The sequence below is a fragment of the Pocillopora damicornis genome, chromosome 2 (assembly GCF_964200805.1).
Source record: "Pocillopora damicornis chromosome 2, jaPocDami1.2, whole genome shotgun sequence".
Lineage (NCBI taxonomy): Eukaryota > Metazoa > Cnidaria > Anthozoa > Scleractinia > Pocilloporidae > Pocillopora > Pocillopora damicornis.
Window position 1 is genome coordinate 16,779,618 of NC_142671.1, and position 13,715 is coordinate 16,793,332.

The 13,715-nt window shown below is 38.3% G+C and overlaps 1 protein-coding gene across 2 annotated transcripts in view; it reads left to right on the forward strand.

Moving 5' to 3' along the window:
• Window positions 1-13,359, forward strand: part of LOC149050101 (uncharacterized) — an 18,708-nt gene extending 5,349 nt beyond the window's left edge. For both annotated transcript variants that reach the window (XM_089197230.1, XM_089197231.1), the window contains 16 exons: window positions 736-749; window positions 933-1,143; window positions 1,700-2,001; window positions 2,972-3,200; window positions 3,424-3,447; window positions 3,626-3,971; window positions 4,348-4,701; window positions 5,364-5,390; window positions 6,216-6,405; window positions 6,737-6,919; window positions 7,046-7,124; window positions 7,545-7,669; window positions 8,121-8,273; window positions 11,653-11,824; window positions 11,978-12,168; window positions 12,625-13,359. In XM_089197230.1, the coding sequence (XP_089053356.1) occupies window positions 736-749; window positions 933-1,143; window positions 1,700-2,001; window positions 2,972-3,200; window positions 3,424-3,447; window positions 3,626-3,971; window positions 4,348-4,701; window positions 5,364-5,390; window positions 6,216-6,405; window positions 6,737-6,919; window positions 7,046-7,124; window positions 7,545-7,669; window positions 8,121-8,273; window positions 11,653-11,824; window positions 11,978-12,168; window positions 12,625-12,822 (2,798 nt within the window). In that variant the 3' untranslated portion in view covers window positions 12,823-13,359. The remainder of the gene's footprint in view (window positions 1-735; window positions 750-932; window positions 1,144-1,699; window positions 2,002-2,971; window positions 3,201-3,423; window positions 3,448-3,625; window positions 3,972-4,347; window positions 4,702-5,363; window positions 5,391-6,215; window positions 6,406-6,736; window positions 6,920-7,045; window positions 7,125-7,544; window positions 7,670-8,120; window positions 8,274-11,652; window positions 11,825-11,977; window positions 12,169-12,624) is intronic.
• The last annotated feature ends 356 nt before the right edge of the window (window positions 13,360-13,715 follow it).

Genomic DNA, 13,715 nt, shown 5'->3' on the forward strand with positions numbered 1-13,715 from the left:
CAGTTTTAAAGCTTTGACATATCAATCGTTAGCGAACTGACATATTGGACCTAGGCGAACCGACTCTAGACGTAGGCGAACAGACCATAGGCGAAAAGACCCGCAGGCGAAACGACGGGTTACCCAGGATACAATTGCACAGCAAAAACGGCATGTTTTGGCCATATGATTATTTAAGGGAAAGTATAAATATGTAAGAAAGCACTTAATGTATGGTCCCTCGTGAAACTAGTTAGTTTTGTTTTCCCTCAAGTCCTGATATTTCCCGAGACGAAGTCGAGGGAACATCACGACTCTAGTTGAACTAACTTTTTCCCTCGGGACCGTACATTAAGTGTATAATGTTCCCACCAAAAACCACTAGTGAAATCTTCCTCGCTGGTGTGATATTACAAAGGGAAAAGATATTTTTAAGATTTATGCACACAATATTACGATATACTTGGTACCAATCCAATGTGTAGGACGTCATTTTTATGTCTTTCCACTGTATGTACAAGGAAGCAATTAATCAATTTCCAGTGAAAGAAACTATATTCTGGTGAATCTACTAAATAATGTTACGCCAAACTTAATTATTTAAAGACACTGAATATATCCACAGCTCGACGCTATAGTTAATTCGGCAAGAAATTGTATTCTGACGTAAATTGTATTAGTTATTTCTAAGAAATCTTTCACACCCTTGCTTTAGCAGTTCTATCCTGTTTAGATCACAGATGACGTCAAAATGTGGCAAGAACAAAAAGGTGGCACATGACGCGCGACCGAGTGTCACTGATATGTCGCAAGAATTATTTTGAAATTTGATGAAGCCAAATGTTGTTAATGGTGACGTCTCCTATGAGACTCTCCTCTGATAAGTAAAAAGCATTAGCCAATTAAAATTCAGCTAATTGTGTAAAACGATGTATCAACGAATTTTTTCGCAGTTCATCTGCCACCCAGTAGTGTATAACTTGCTCAACTCAAGATGGTACCGCTCTTTTTTTCAAGTAAGAAAAGAATCATGGCGGACACCTAAACGCTGGGGATACTTTTTTCTCAACCTCTGGACAGTGTTTGACATCGTCTTTTTTCCCTTTCTCTTTGCCATTTTCTTCGTCGTACATTTGGTGAAACAGGCCTTGAGGAGGAAAAGAGGTTTATAATATTGTTTTTTAGCATTCGTCAAAGTAGTTGACATCGTACAGTACACGATAATGCGTTTTTAGCAAACTCTCAGGTGTTCAAAAGGTTTGGGCCTGGAGGGGAAGAGGGGTGGGGCGCGGAGGGTGATGGCTTTTCTGTATTTTATTCCTAACTCCATAAAACTGAGTTACCATGCAAGCTGAGTTCTCTCAATTGAAACAATACAGGAGTCCTTGGTAAAGCTACGCGCAAAGCGCGGGTCACACATTTCTTCCCTAGCACGTCAAACGCGCTTCGTGCTTGCCTCGTGCTTGAAAAAAACTACACCTGTTCTACAGGCTACATCGTTTAAGGAACGTTTACAGGTCTGGTATTTGTTCCCACCTAATCATAACAGTCTCAAGAATGGCTGAGATCGTTATAACCAAGTCTTGAGATTAGATACAAGCAGCTACTGGAGAGTTGTTGAGGTGCTTTTTATCAGTTGTTGCATGTTTCCTTCATGTTTCCTTTATGGATCAGTGATTTAATCGCTTAGCTTCTGATGCTTTCCTTGATCATTTTTCAGAAACTGAAATATGTTTTGTTTTGACGCTGGGCAAAGGTACCCCAAAAGAAGAATTTAATCAGATTAAAAGGACGATAAACTACATTATTCGTAAATATGGCTGCCACTCTGCCAAATACTGTGTTGTTTTACACGAAATAATCGGTAATATCAACTTTAATGAGAGGTACACTACTGAGGCTGCACTTCGAAAGCGGATTGACGCGTTACCGCTGCCAAGCTCTGACAGTTCTCTCGGTGACGATCTTATGTTCATCCAAAGTGCTTTCAAAGACCAAACACTTGGGGAAAAGGCCAAAAAGGTGAGGTATGCGTGCGCGCAACCGTTTTTGCAGAAAGTTGAAATTAAATATAAATTTTAAAATTAAACGTACCGGAGGTCCTGAACAAAATTCCCGAGGAGTTTTACGCAATAGTTCTTAAGAAAGATGGGAAGATTACGAACCGATTTACTGATACCTAAGGAAACTAGTGGGACATATTTTTCTCTTGTTGATACCTGACAGAGAAAGAGCATAAACGTTTGATTATTCGTGACAGCGAGTTTAAAAGCTTGAAGCGAGAGGGGAAAGCCTGAGTTCTTTAGCAAGAAGGCAAATGCAAGAGGCCGGCCCATGAGCCATGACACTAACTAGAATGTGATTTGTGTTTATGTTTTAAACATAAATCAACCGTAGCGTGTGGTCGTCAAAATCAATCAACATTGATTATGAATTGGTTAGTATAATTTACCAGGGCTTGATAACCAGCCCATGACTGTAAAATGAGCCCATGGGAACAAGTTAAGAGACAAAACTCGACAGCGCTCCAATCCATTTCACTTTCTGCATTCAGTTTCAACTCTCTGCACAGTTTGGGTTAACTGACGCCTTCTCAACCAATTAGTATGCTGACATTTTTGCATGCATATTAATGATTTAGTTCTTTATCGTATCTGTCATTACATGTACATAACAGCTACAGTTATCAGTTGTGTGAACAGATTAATTAAACGGCGAGATAAAGAAAACGACCAATAACTGATGCAATAGATCCATGGCCAGTAGTTAAGGTACTTACAAGCCCATCAGCAATATTTACTGCGAATTCAGTCTTTGTCGTTGAGAGTGTTTTTTTTTTTTCACTGAAAAATTTCAAGCAGCTCTTTCAAAAGAAGGTTAGTGTAGTTTCAAGAATGATAAGTTTGGGCTCATATTTGATAAAACTTGTAAATTTGTTCTTGAGAATCAAAGGAATAAATATCACCTTTTTTCAATTTTATGTTTAAATTAGGTGGTCGTGCTCTTTCTTAATGACCAGTTACGCACGGTTATGCATAAAACCAAGAGAACACCGCCTTTACTAGAGGAGATACAGGAGATGCAAGTTAACATCTTTCCCGTCGGTTTTGGGGAGTACACCAAATTGTCAGAATTAAATAAGATGGCAACTGAAGATGGCACAGCACGTCACTTTGGAGAATACGAGTCACCCGAGACGTTAGGGTCAGCTGTCATACAAGGTAGCCTGGGAAGGTTTAAAATTACGATTAAAAAAAAACCCTCCTTGTAATGATTATTCTCTTATTTGGTGTGGGAAAAAATAAGAAAGTACTGCATGTAGTTGTTACAGTTGTAATCGAGGAAGGTTTTTAACGTTGTTATATTTTTAAAAGCTTTAACTTTTCTCCCCACTTCTCGGAAGTGTGACTGGCTTTCTAATTGATATGTTTTACTTTCTTACAGGTATCGAGGGAAAGAACATCTATGGTAAGGACGGGCTATTTTTGTTCGCTAGATTTCCAAAGACCATTAGACTTTTTTTTTTCTGATAATTTTTGCCAGATCGTTAGCGCTTTCAGAGTTTTCCTTTGATAGCCTCCATTATAAGCTAGTGTCTCAATCACTGTTGTCCTGGTATAACTACGATTACTATGATGTCTTCCAGAGAAATACAAGGATTATTTTACGACTCCTTATTTCATCTTTTTCCGCGACACGCTGAGTTATCTCACCCTCCTTGGTCTTCACTTCGCCATTTGCCTGTCCTCTTCCTCTGTTGCCTTCAGTCGACTAGAATGGGTTATTTTAGTTTTCTTCCTGGGACGTGTTTTGATGGAGGTGGATCAGTTCAATAAAAAGGCTTGTATGAAACCTTGTATGAAAGCACGAAAGCTGTGTAGGAGGAATAGAGATGGCTCCAGCTACCAAGTACGTTCACATGAGGGTCAACAAGAGACAAGTGAGGCAGGAGAAGACAATACCTTGCTAAAGAAGCTTAGGAATTATTTCAGGTATTTCAGGTTTTTATTGCCTGTTTCTAGTTTTGGAATGTGATAATACTAGATTCTCATTCATATGAGTGCATGATCAGGGAGGAAGGATGATGAAAAAGAGATAACAACTTGACTAAGGTAACAAAATGAACCATTATTCTCTGCTTAGGTGCCCTGATCATTTTTCAGAGCTGCATCAACCAATCATGAGGCGACATTGTTTACTGTCAGGGTTCATTGCTTTGGTACGCCAGTAATTGGCTCATGCTCATTGTACAACAGATAGTGGTACATGTAAGAATTGATTATATTGCTTGTGAATTATACAAGGTCTTTTCACTGATTACGTTAAATAATGCTCTTCTAATACAGTTGGTATCCATTACTTTTATAGAGGCCCTTGGAATGTGCTTGACTTCATCATTCTTGTTTTCTACCTGATCACCTTCATCTTACGCATAATTACATGGAAAATCTCCACGGACATGTCAGACAACAGACTCTTGGCTGTGTCAGGGTATTTCTATGGATTTATCGCCATGTTTCTCACACCGAGAGCCTTTGGTCAAGTCATTGAGCGCGTGCGGGGAATGGGTGCGATACAAATCGCTTTGTTCTTTGTTATCTGGGATGTAATGGCGATATTTTGGCAATTTTTGGCCATGATAATTGCATTTTCTCTGGCTATGACTAAGATGTATCTTGCTGAGAAGGCGTATACCTCGGGAAAAGATTCCGTGGAGGATTTGTGAGTACATATTGCGATCTTTCTCAATCCTCGAACTCAGGAACGACAGATTCTTAGTTGTTGGGCTTTATAGTGGGCTGGGAGATCTTTTCTTTTATGTTGTGGAAGGGAACCTCATGTATGTCTGGACCACCAATGTATACGTAGGAAACAGTTGGCTAAAAGCTAAGCAAGTGAGATTTAGTTTTGAGGCTGGGAAGCCTAACAGGAGAGTAAAACTACTCAGATCAGAATGTCAAACGTTGCATGAAAGGCCGATTTTGTACAGTCTATGAATACTCAGGGAGGAGATCTCACAAAGAGGACCCAATGAATAAGGCACCAGTAGCACCACTACTACACAAAAGGTTTGACATCGAATTACGATAGCCTGATACCCAATGATCATTGCTAGGTCAGTCATAGTCACAAATTGTGGGATCAGTGACTTGCTACACACTGACTTTTAAGGGACGAGGGTGCTTCTGGTACCCATATGTTCAGGAACGTTTTTAATCATTTCCCCAGAACTACCCGACCGACTTAAAAGAAATTCGAAGGGAGGGTGGGGGAAAATATTAATGTAAATTTGACAGTTAGCTAATGTGGGATAATTTCTGTTGGTTAAACAGTAAACCCTGGCAACGGTTTCTTTAACATTCATTTTCTCTTATCATTTTAAGGGCATGCAGTGATTCCGGGATAATTTGGTAAGAATGAAATTGTTGCAGTTGTTTTTTACACCAATATTTACGTTTGTACTCTTATGTCTGAAATATACCATATTACACGAAATCTTTACCAAACCTGATTTTCCCGCTTTCAATATGCCGCAATTATTTGAAAACTCATCATTTCAAGCGTGAAATTTTTAGGCAAAAAAGTTAGCGACCCAGTACGCCAGTTAGGTTTCACTTGCGTTAAACAGTGATTAATGGCTGGTTATTTATCTACCCGAGGGATCGGATAGATAGATAAATCATGTGTATTCAAATAAATGCTGATGTAAAGCCACGAACTTTACTAGCTTCATCATGAAAATTTGTAGGGAGGAAGCTGTTATCTTTCATGGCAGCAAAGTTACGGGAACAAGAAGCAGAGCTGTGACTGAAGAAACCGTCTTTGCTTCTCATTCCTCTCGCTGTTTTGCGTCTTATCAATTAAGGCGACTTCGCCACCTATTTCTCCACAAAAAAGCTAGCTCAGCCATTAGTTTACCTCAAAGTTTCTCCACTGAGAAAAAAATCCATACGTCATCGTTGCTATTTCTTTTTTCTAGTGGTATCCCTCAGGTTTTGAGGATATCTTGTAATATTTTGGATACCAACACATAAATATGTTGATGTTTGACTTAATGGAGCTGACCAGGAATCTTGAAAGCAAACTTTTCTGAATCGATGATCCATGTTGGAGCAATCAAACGATGGCTTCCAGGATACATTTATGGCGGTCATAAAACATTTATGGCGGTCATAGTGATATCAGTTTCAAAAATTGAATGGTTTTCGATCTAACTCGTTGCTTATGTTCTTCAGTTGGTGGAACATGGCGACACACCATGGTTGGTCTTTACTGGGTTTCGCTGACCTGGACAGGTTAAACTCCGTCGACAATCCATCCGTTTCTCTTATTCATGTGCTGTACAGCTTTTTCTTAATCATGGCAGTTATTCTTCTCCTGAACATGATGATTGCGTTACTCTCCAATACCTATCAGCAGGTTCAGGTACTAAACAGTCTCTCTGCCTTCGCTGATGTATGTTAATTCTCTTCATAATCCAGAGTTAGGAAAATATGAGAAGTTCTCTTCAGTAAACTTAGTAGGACTTTTTTGGGGTAAGATATAAAATACATATTTCGCAAAGTTCGTAAGATTCTATGATCATTTATAAATGTATTTTTGGCCGACCGACGCCTTAGACGAAAATTATGGTGAATATTGTCCCTTGCAATTGGGTATGATATGTCAAAAATATTCTTCCGATGTCGCCTGTTGCTTTTATTAACTGGTACTTCGTTGTAGGCTGTTACGTCCCTCTATATTCCTCCGTTATTAGGACAATTCCATGCGGGAGTGGTCTTTCAAGAGAGCCATTACTGTAAGAACTTACAGCACCTATCATCCGATACCAGTGCCCTTCAACCTTTTGTCTGTTCCCCTGATAGTACTCTGGAACCTCCGTCGGATGTGTTCGTGTAGAACATGGTGCGACACTCCTGCTCCGCTCAAGGGCGGATGGGTAAGCTGGTAACGCCTAGCCGATTAATTTTGTGAGTTTTAACAAGCTGCTGTTGTTTAAAGTTATCATTCACGTCTACTTAGTGATTTTACTTCACTTTCGATGTGGCCTTCTTTGATTCGACAGAGAGTAACTCTGAATAAAGTGGTGAAGAAACTAGAAAGTGTGTACTTCGAGAAATACGGTTATGAATTTCCCCTCACAGGTGGGTGAAATGCTAGATTAGTAGATAGCCCCAGAAATCTATGATATGGTCATACAAAAGAATATTGCGCAAATAGATGTTCTTCTACTAAACTATGCCTTGTTATTATCAAATGAACATTTCTAAAGAACTTTAAACCATTAGAGGTAAGAATAAAATTTCAAATGAAAAATCACAGATAATTCCAATAATGATGGTCTATTCATAACGAGGCGTATTGTGAATATTTTTCTAACACGATTCAAAAAGGGCTAATTTAATACTTCTAAAGAAGGTTAAACCATGACAGACAAGAAATAAAAAATCACAAATTAAGAATTCAAGTAACGCTAATCTATTTTAACGAGGCGTATCGTAATGATTTTGCTGACAAGATTCAGAAGAGGCCGATTTAATATTTGGTTCCTCGCTTTGTTTCAGAGGGGAAAAAGATAGATCACTTGGTGCATGAAAATGAGGGAAGTCGAAAATTGGCCAACCAGATAGTTCATCAAGTATTCCGATCGCGTGGAAACAAGGAGGAGAAATTTGCGTTCGGCCAAAGAGTAAGTATTTTTCAAGCCCACTGCATTTTAACCTTTTCTCTCGAACAAAAATTTAAATGTGCGATCGAGAAAATCACTCAAGAAATGTTGTTCTGGAGTTTCCTTTGACCCTTGAAGAAAAAAAGAACTGTTTTGTAGCGACTTAAAAAATCTGATCTCAAATGCTGCTCCAGAAAGTATAAAAAAGTCAACGAAATTTGCTATCAACGAAAATGAATGGGAGGGTTATGACTTGAATAAAACCCCTTCTGGCTTGCTAGTATGTCGGCTGATAATATCTCTGGTTGAGAGATTGTCTTCCAATTTTTCAAATTTCTCCTTGAAGCTTCGCTTCTTGGCCAAATATTAATTTTTGGACAATGTCTCAGCCGCAGACATTTTCAGGTGACATAGCAGCCGTCTGAAGGAGGTACCTCCCGTTACTGAAGTTTTGTTCGATTGTCATTTAAAGGCGTGGTATGATTCGCCGGGAATTGCTGTCGATGGCTGTCTCCTAACTTACATGGGACCTAGTTTCTGCAACACATGCAACAGTGGAAAGCCTGAGGAAACTCACGGTGCCAAGTTCAAGTCTCCCTTTACACCAGAGAAACCACGATTTGAGGTGTGCTTTTGATTTATAGAGAATTATTTGCGAACAAAAAATTTCATTCATATACTTCCTGCTTGATGATAGATTCCATGAAGATGCAACATAATTACACCGCCTTTTTATCCTCTTCCCTCAAATAACCTCCCTCTTGTACACGCTGGTATTCTTTTCTATTTTGTAGTACTACAGATACTCATTTTTTTAAGAATGAACTTAACAGTGCCTCCATAATAGAAAGACCAGACCGGTTCCTAAAAAACTATTTATATTCCTCTTGTGGTATCCTATTTTCACCTTTGCTTTCATGGTAGCATGTCAACATCGATCTCGTTTAGGCACTTAACCTTTTAACACCTAAGAGTGACTGAAATGTAATTTCTCCTCTCATCATCATCCCTGAGTCGAGCATTAGGGTCACAAGAATAAAGTAAATGATCACCAACCGAAAAAGCTCTTCACTGTTTAACTATAATTCTTCCTTGTTAGCACAAATGTAGGAAACTCAGCCGAAGCCATGGCGTGCGGACATGATATCAGTAGCTCCGTTGCCGAATGATGTTATTTAGTTATTACTCACTCTTTACTGTTCCTTTATAAACATTTGAAGTGTTTTTTCGTTACTCTACCTTTTATTATAATCTAATTTGCCAATGGGAAGATAGGGAAGGAGTTCAAAGCCAGAAAGCCCAGTACAACCAGTACAAAGCGAACAAGACCAGGCCACCATTACTGAAGACGACCACGGCGCAGATGAGTATGTCACCCTGGGAACTGTTCGGGAATCATTTAAAGACTCAAGAGTCAATGATGAAGACCCTGTTCGACTCGATTTTGCAGTCGTTCACCACAAGAATTACTGAGGTTGAAAAATCAGTTCAGTCCATCAAGACTAGCCTACAATTCACTCAAAAGGACGTCGATAACCTGAAGCCTTTAGAAGAAAAACTTGATACCTCCAAAAAAGAAATTGATCAGTTAAAATCGACCTTACTGACACAATCACTTTCATAAGAGGATATGGGAAACGAAAGCCGTTGAAACAACATCAGGGTCAATGGAATCCCAGAGTCTTTCCACAAAATGTGGGAAGAGTCTGAGGAGAAAGTGAAAGTTTCCGATAAAAACAAGATTGGCATTGACATCGACATCGAGAGAGCGCACAGAGTCGAACGCAATAACTTCAATTAGTAGTCCTTTGACTCATATCTTTGATTTATCGCTAAGTTCTGGAGTTGTTCCAGCAAAGCTAAAGATTCCTCGTGTCGTACCATTGTTTAAAATTGGTGATGTAAGTCATTATTCTCAAATTACAGACCTATCTCTGTTCTACCCTCTTTCTTTAAAGTTTTGGAAAAACTTGTCTACAATCGAAATATTGATTATATGGGTAAATGTAAGATACTAACCGATAATCAATTCGGTTTTCGTAAACAGCGTTCGACTGAATATACCACAAAATTTCTTCAGCTATTGATAATAATGAGAAAACAGAGGGTTTATTTATTGATTTTTCTAAAGCCGTTGACACGGTTAACCATCAAATTTTACTTGATAAGCTTCTTCACTATGGTTTTCGCGGTGTTGCATTTAACTGGCTTGAAGACTATCTAAACAATAAACAACATCTTGTTCAGTTTAATGGATTTAATTCATTCTATTCAGATATCAAATGTGGTGCCCCCCCGGGCTCCATTCTTGGTCCTCTGCTCTTTCTAATTAACATCAATGATATCTGTGGTGTCTCAACGGTTTTAGACTTCATTCTTTCTGCTAATGATACGAACATCTTTTTCTCCCATAAAAATTTGAATTTTATCGAGAAAACCTTGAATGAAGAATTGCTTAAATGCTTAACCTAACGGACTGTTGCCGAGCCAATAAGCTTTCAATAAATGTTATTAAATCAAACTTTATGGTTTTCAAACCAAGACAGAAAAGCGAAAATCTTAATATTAAACTAGAGATTAAACACTGTACTATACTAGGTGTTACTCGACGAAAATTTTTCATGGAAACCGCACATTACTTACATCGCTAGGAAGTTTCAAAATCCATCGGTATAAACTATATAGGTAGTCTCTGTCTACCTACTTCAACTTTATGTACCCTGTACTATAGTCTTATTTATCCCTACTTACTTTTTTGCATTACGGTATGGGGCTCTACTTATCCATCCACCTTGAAACATATTGCTCTACTCCAGAAAAAGGTGGTACGAATTATATCAAGAAGTACTTTTAACACTCATGCTGAACCTATATTTAAGCAGTTGAAAATTCTTAATCTATACAACGTATAACGATTTCAAATAGGAAAGATCATGGTTTTGTTCAAGATGAGCCGTCTTCCTGAAGCTCTTGAAATATTATTTCGTTTTCGAGTAGCAATCATTGCTATTACACCAGACAATGCATTTCTTTTACATAGCCCTTTGCAGAACAAATATCAAACAGTCTGCGTTATGTTTCCAAGGACCCAAAGTTTTCAATTCTCTGAGTGTAGAAATCCAAACTGTTGGCACACTTTCCCTGTTTAAGTCTAAATTGCGAATATCACTCGTAAGTTGAATCCCTTCTTATTCTTCTTTATTGATTTATTGATTGATGTATTGATTGATTTATTTGTTTTATTACGACTATTTTTTCTTACTTTTCTCACGCTGCTTAAGTATATGTTTGTGTGGGTGCCAACTATTGTTGTTGTTGTTTATGTGTGTGTGTTCTTTCCTTTTTAACCTAAAATATTTTTGTACGTAAATCACGCCATAATACTGATACCTCACTTTTGTAAAATGTGAGAAGCCTGCAGCTAGCATAAGCCTCTTGGTTTCCATACGGGTTTTCTCGCCTCACGCTAAATCTTCAACTATATCATATCAATGAAATTCCTTTTTTATTTCTACTGATGTATCATAATTACAAATTGGCAACAAACAAAGAAATAGAGAACAGCATGGAGAATATTCATAATGATGTTAGGGTGTAAAGGTTAAATTTATCTCCTTGCTCCACTTCGTTGAGGTGCATGTCAGGGTCAAATTGTACGGCCTTTGATGAGCACCTTTGGATAACGTAATGGTTTTTATTAATATTATTATTGTTATTGTTATTTATATTTGTGCTATTGCTTTGTAATCATTATCATTACTGTAGTTGTTATTATAGCTGCTTTTGTTGTTTATATGATCGTTATTTCGGATGTTGATTGTTTATATCATGGCTAACATCGTCTTTATCATCGTTGTTACTTTGTTTTGATCTAAGAAACTAGTGTTCCCTCGCACTCATTTGCGAAAATCCCATTTGCAGCCTGAAACAAAAATTAAAAGCATGGGACTTGCGGCAACCGTAACAACAGTCTAAAAAAACAAAAGTCCGTCATTGTTTTGCAGGTACTTATTCAGGAGACTGGGGAGAGGTGTATTGCGGCTCTGGGTGCTGTGCCTGAGTCGTACGACTGTCATAAAATGCCTGGTTGTTGTAGTGGAAGCGTCGGTTACCACACAGACGCTGGTAAAATATTTGAAACTGGCTTCCAAGAGCTGGGAAGAAAAGTATATAAAGGTATGGGTTACTTTGACGATAGGTGTACGATATCTGCCACAAGGATCTGTTGGCGCTTGGAAACGTAGTCAATGCCTTGCCGTCCTTGCCCCATGTTTGGTTTATTTTGTTATCTTTTCTCTAAGTAATTAATGTTTTCTGTTGATAACTTAGGAGCCATGGCTTACCGCGGCGATCTCATTGCCTGTGAAGTTGATTTTAGGGAAGTTCCAGAGGGAAAAGTCTCTGTGTTGTTCTTCTTGAATGGTATAAAAATAGCGCGTTCTTCAGTGGAGTATACCGAGGGAAATGAACTATTTCCCTTCGTTTCATTAGGATCTGAAGGCATTACAGTGCTCACCAAGGTATTTCGAAAGAGGGAGGGGGAAGGGGAAGGTAATAGGCTAGAAATTGAATCTGTAAATGGTTTGGTTTCATCAGTGATCTGCTAACATATCACGCCTCGGCACACTCCTCCAGCTATAGTCAAGGGATTGATCATCAGACCAAGTTAAATGTGGTATGTGGCATGTGGCGAGGAAAAACTTTGTCGTATCCAGTGTTGAAAAGACCACTAAAATTTTGTTCAAGTTCGTGTAATTTAAGTGTTTGCGAACATTCACATACTATCCAACCATTTTACTAAAAGGCTGTGCCTTGATTGCTCTTAAATTGATCTCATCTAATTTTATTTCCAGCATATCACGGTATTCCATAATTGTGGAAATTAGAGTTTATAGTTCACAACCATGATCATCGCTGTCCTAAATTTCGTACTTTCCATTTTTAAATCTGAGACTTTTGATTTTTGCACGTTTTAGATGTACAATCCTGACAGAGACCGTTTTAGTCGAGTAACAAAGGAAATTGGAGATCTGCGACGTGATTTTCAGGATCAACTTACCGAGCAAAGGAGGATGTTGTCAGAAATAAGGGATTTAGTACTGCGTTTGAAGGAAGTAAAGGATAAAGATGGGCAAGAAAAAGATACTAAGAAGTTGGCTGGTAATTTAAGTTAAATCCACAGCTGATAATGTATTGTGCACGGTTTGATGGATCAGATCAAGGGATGGATGAAAACAAAAAGATTTCCATCACTTCAGTAGTTCTTCGAGAACATTTATTCCGCTAAGGCGCAATATAAATAAGTTTGCCACCACTTTTGATAAATTAAAGGATGCAAAATGTAGATAAAGCTGTAACTCAAACTGAAATTGTAGTTTGCTCCCTTAAAAGAATGTAGGAGTTATGAAAACCATGCATTACCATTTATAAGTTACTTTTGCTTTAGTTAACTCCTGGTCAATAACCATAGTCTCCCCTTCAGTGTTATACATGTCCTCGCAAATTATTTGGGAGAATGTAGAGTTAAATCAAGATATCACTTCGCTTATGATTTAATCTGCTATCTGTTTACTGAAGAACGCGCGAATATTATAGAGAGAACAGTACTTCTGCTAATCTATTTCACACTGAATTGTTTCCTTTCGTTTAAGTGTCAATGTGTTAACGCACTCAGATAAATTTACGCGAATTACAAATATTCCATTCACCAACCATATGTTTTTAAGTTTGTTTCAGAATTTATAATACTTGTACCCATTCAATCAATGCGTAAAGTGTAAATATTGTTGATAAGCGATAGATTAGTCGTACAATCCAACTACTTTGAGGCGTGCTCATCCGGGAAGATCCTCTTAAGAGAAAGCCGAAGTGTTCGGTATTTGTCCCGAACGTGGAACAAGCCCACGACATAATAGGGTGCACTATCGGACAAAGCCAATTAAATTAAAGGGTCAGTCAAAGAATTCAAGATATACCAATAATTTCGATCGGACTGCCGCAAGGACTGTGCGAAAGTATGCGAAAACATTCTGATTCCATCATTTCGAGTGGTCAGTACCAGTGGTTT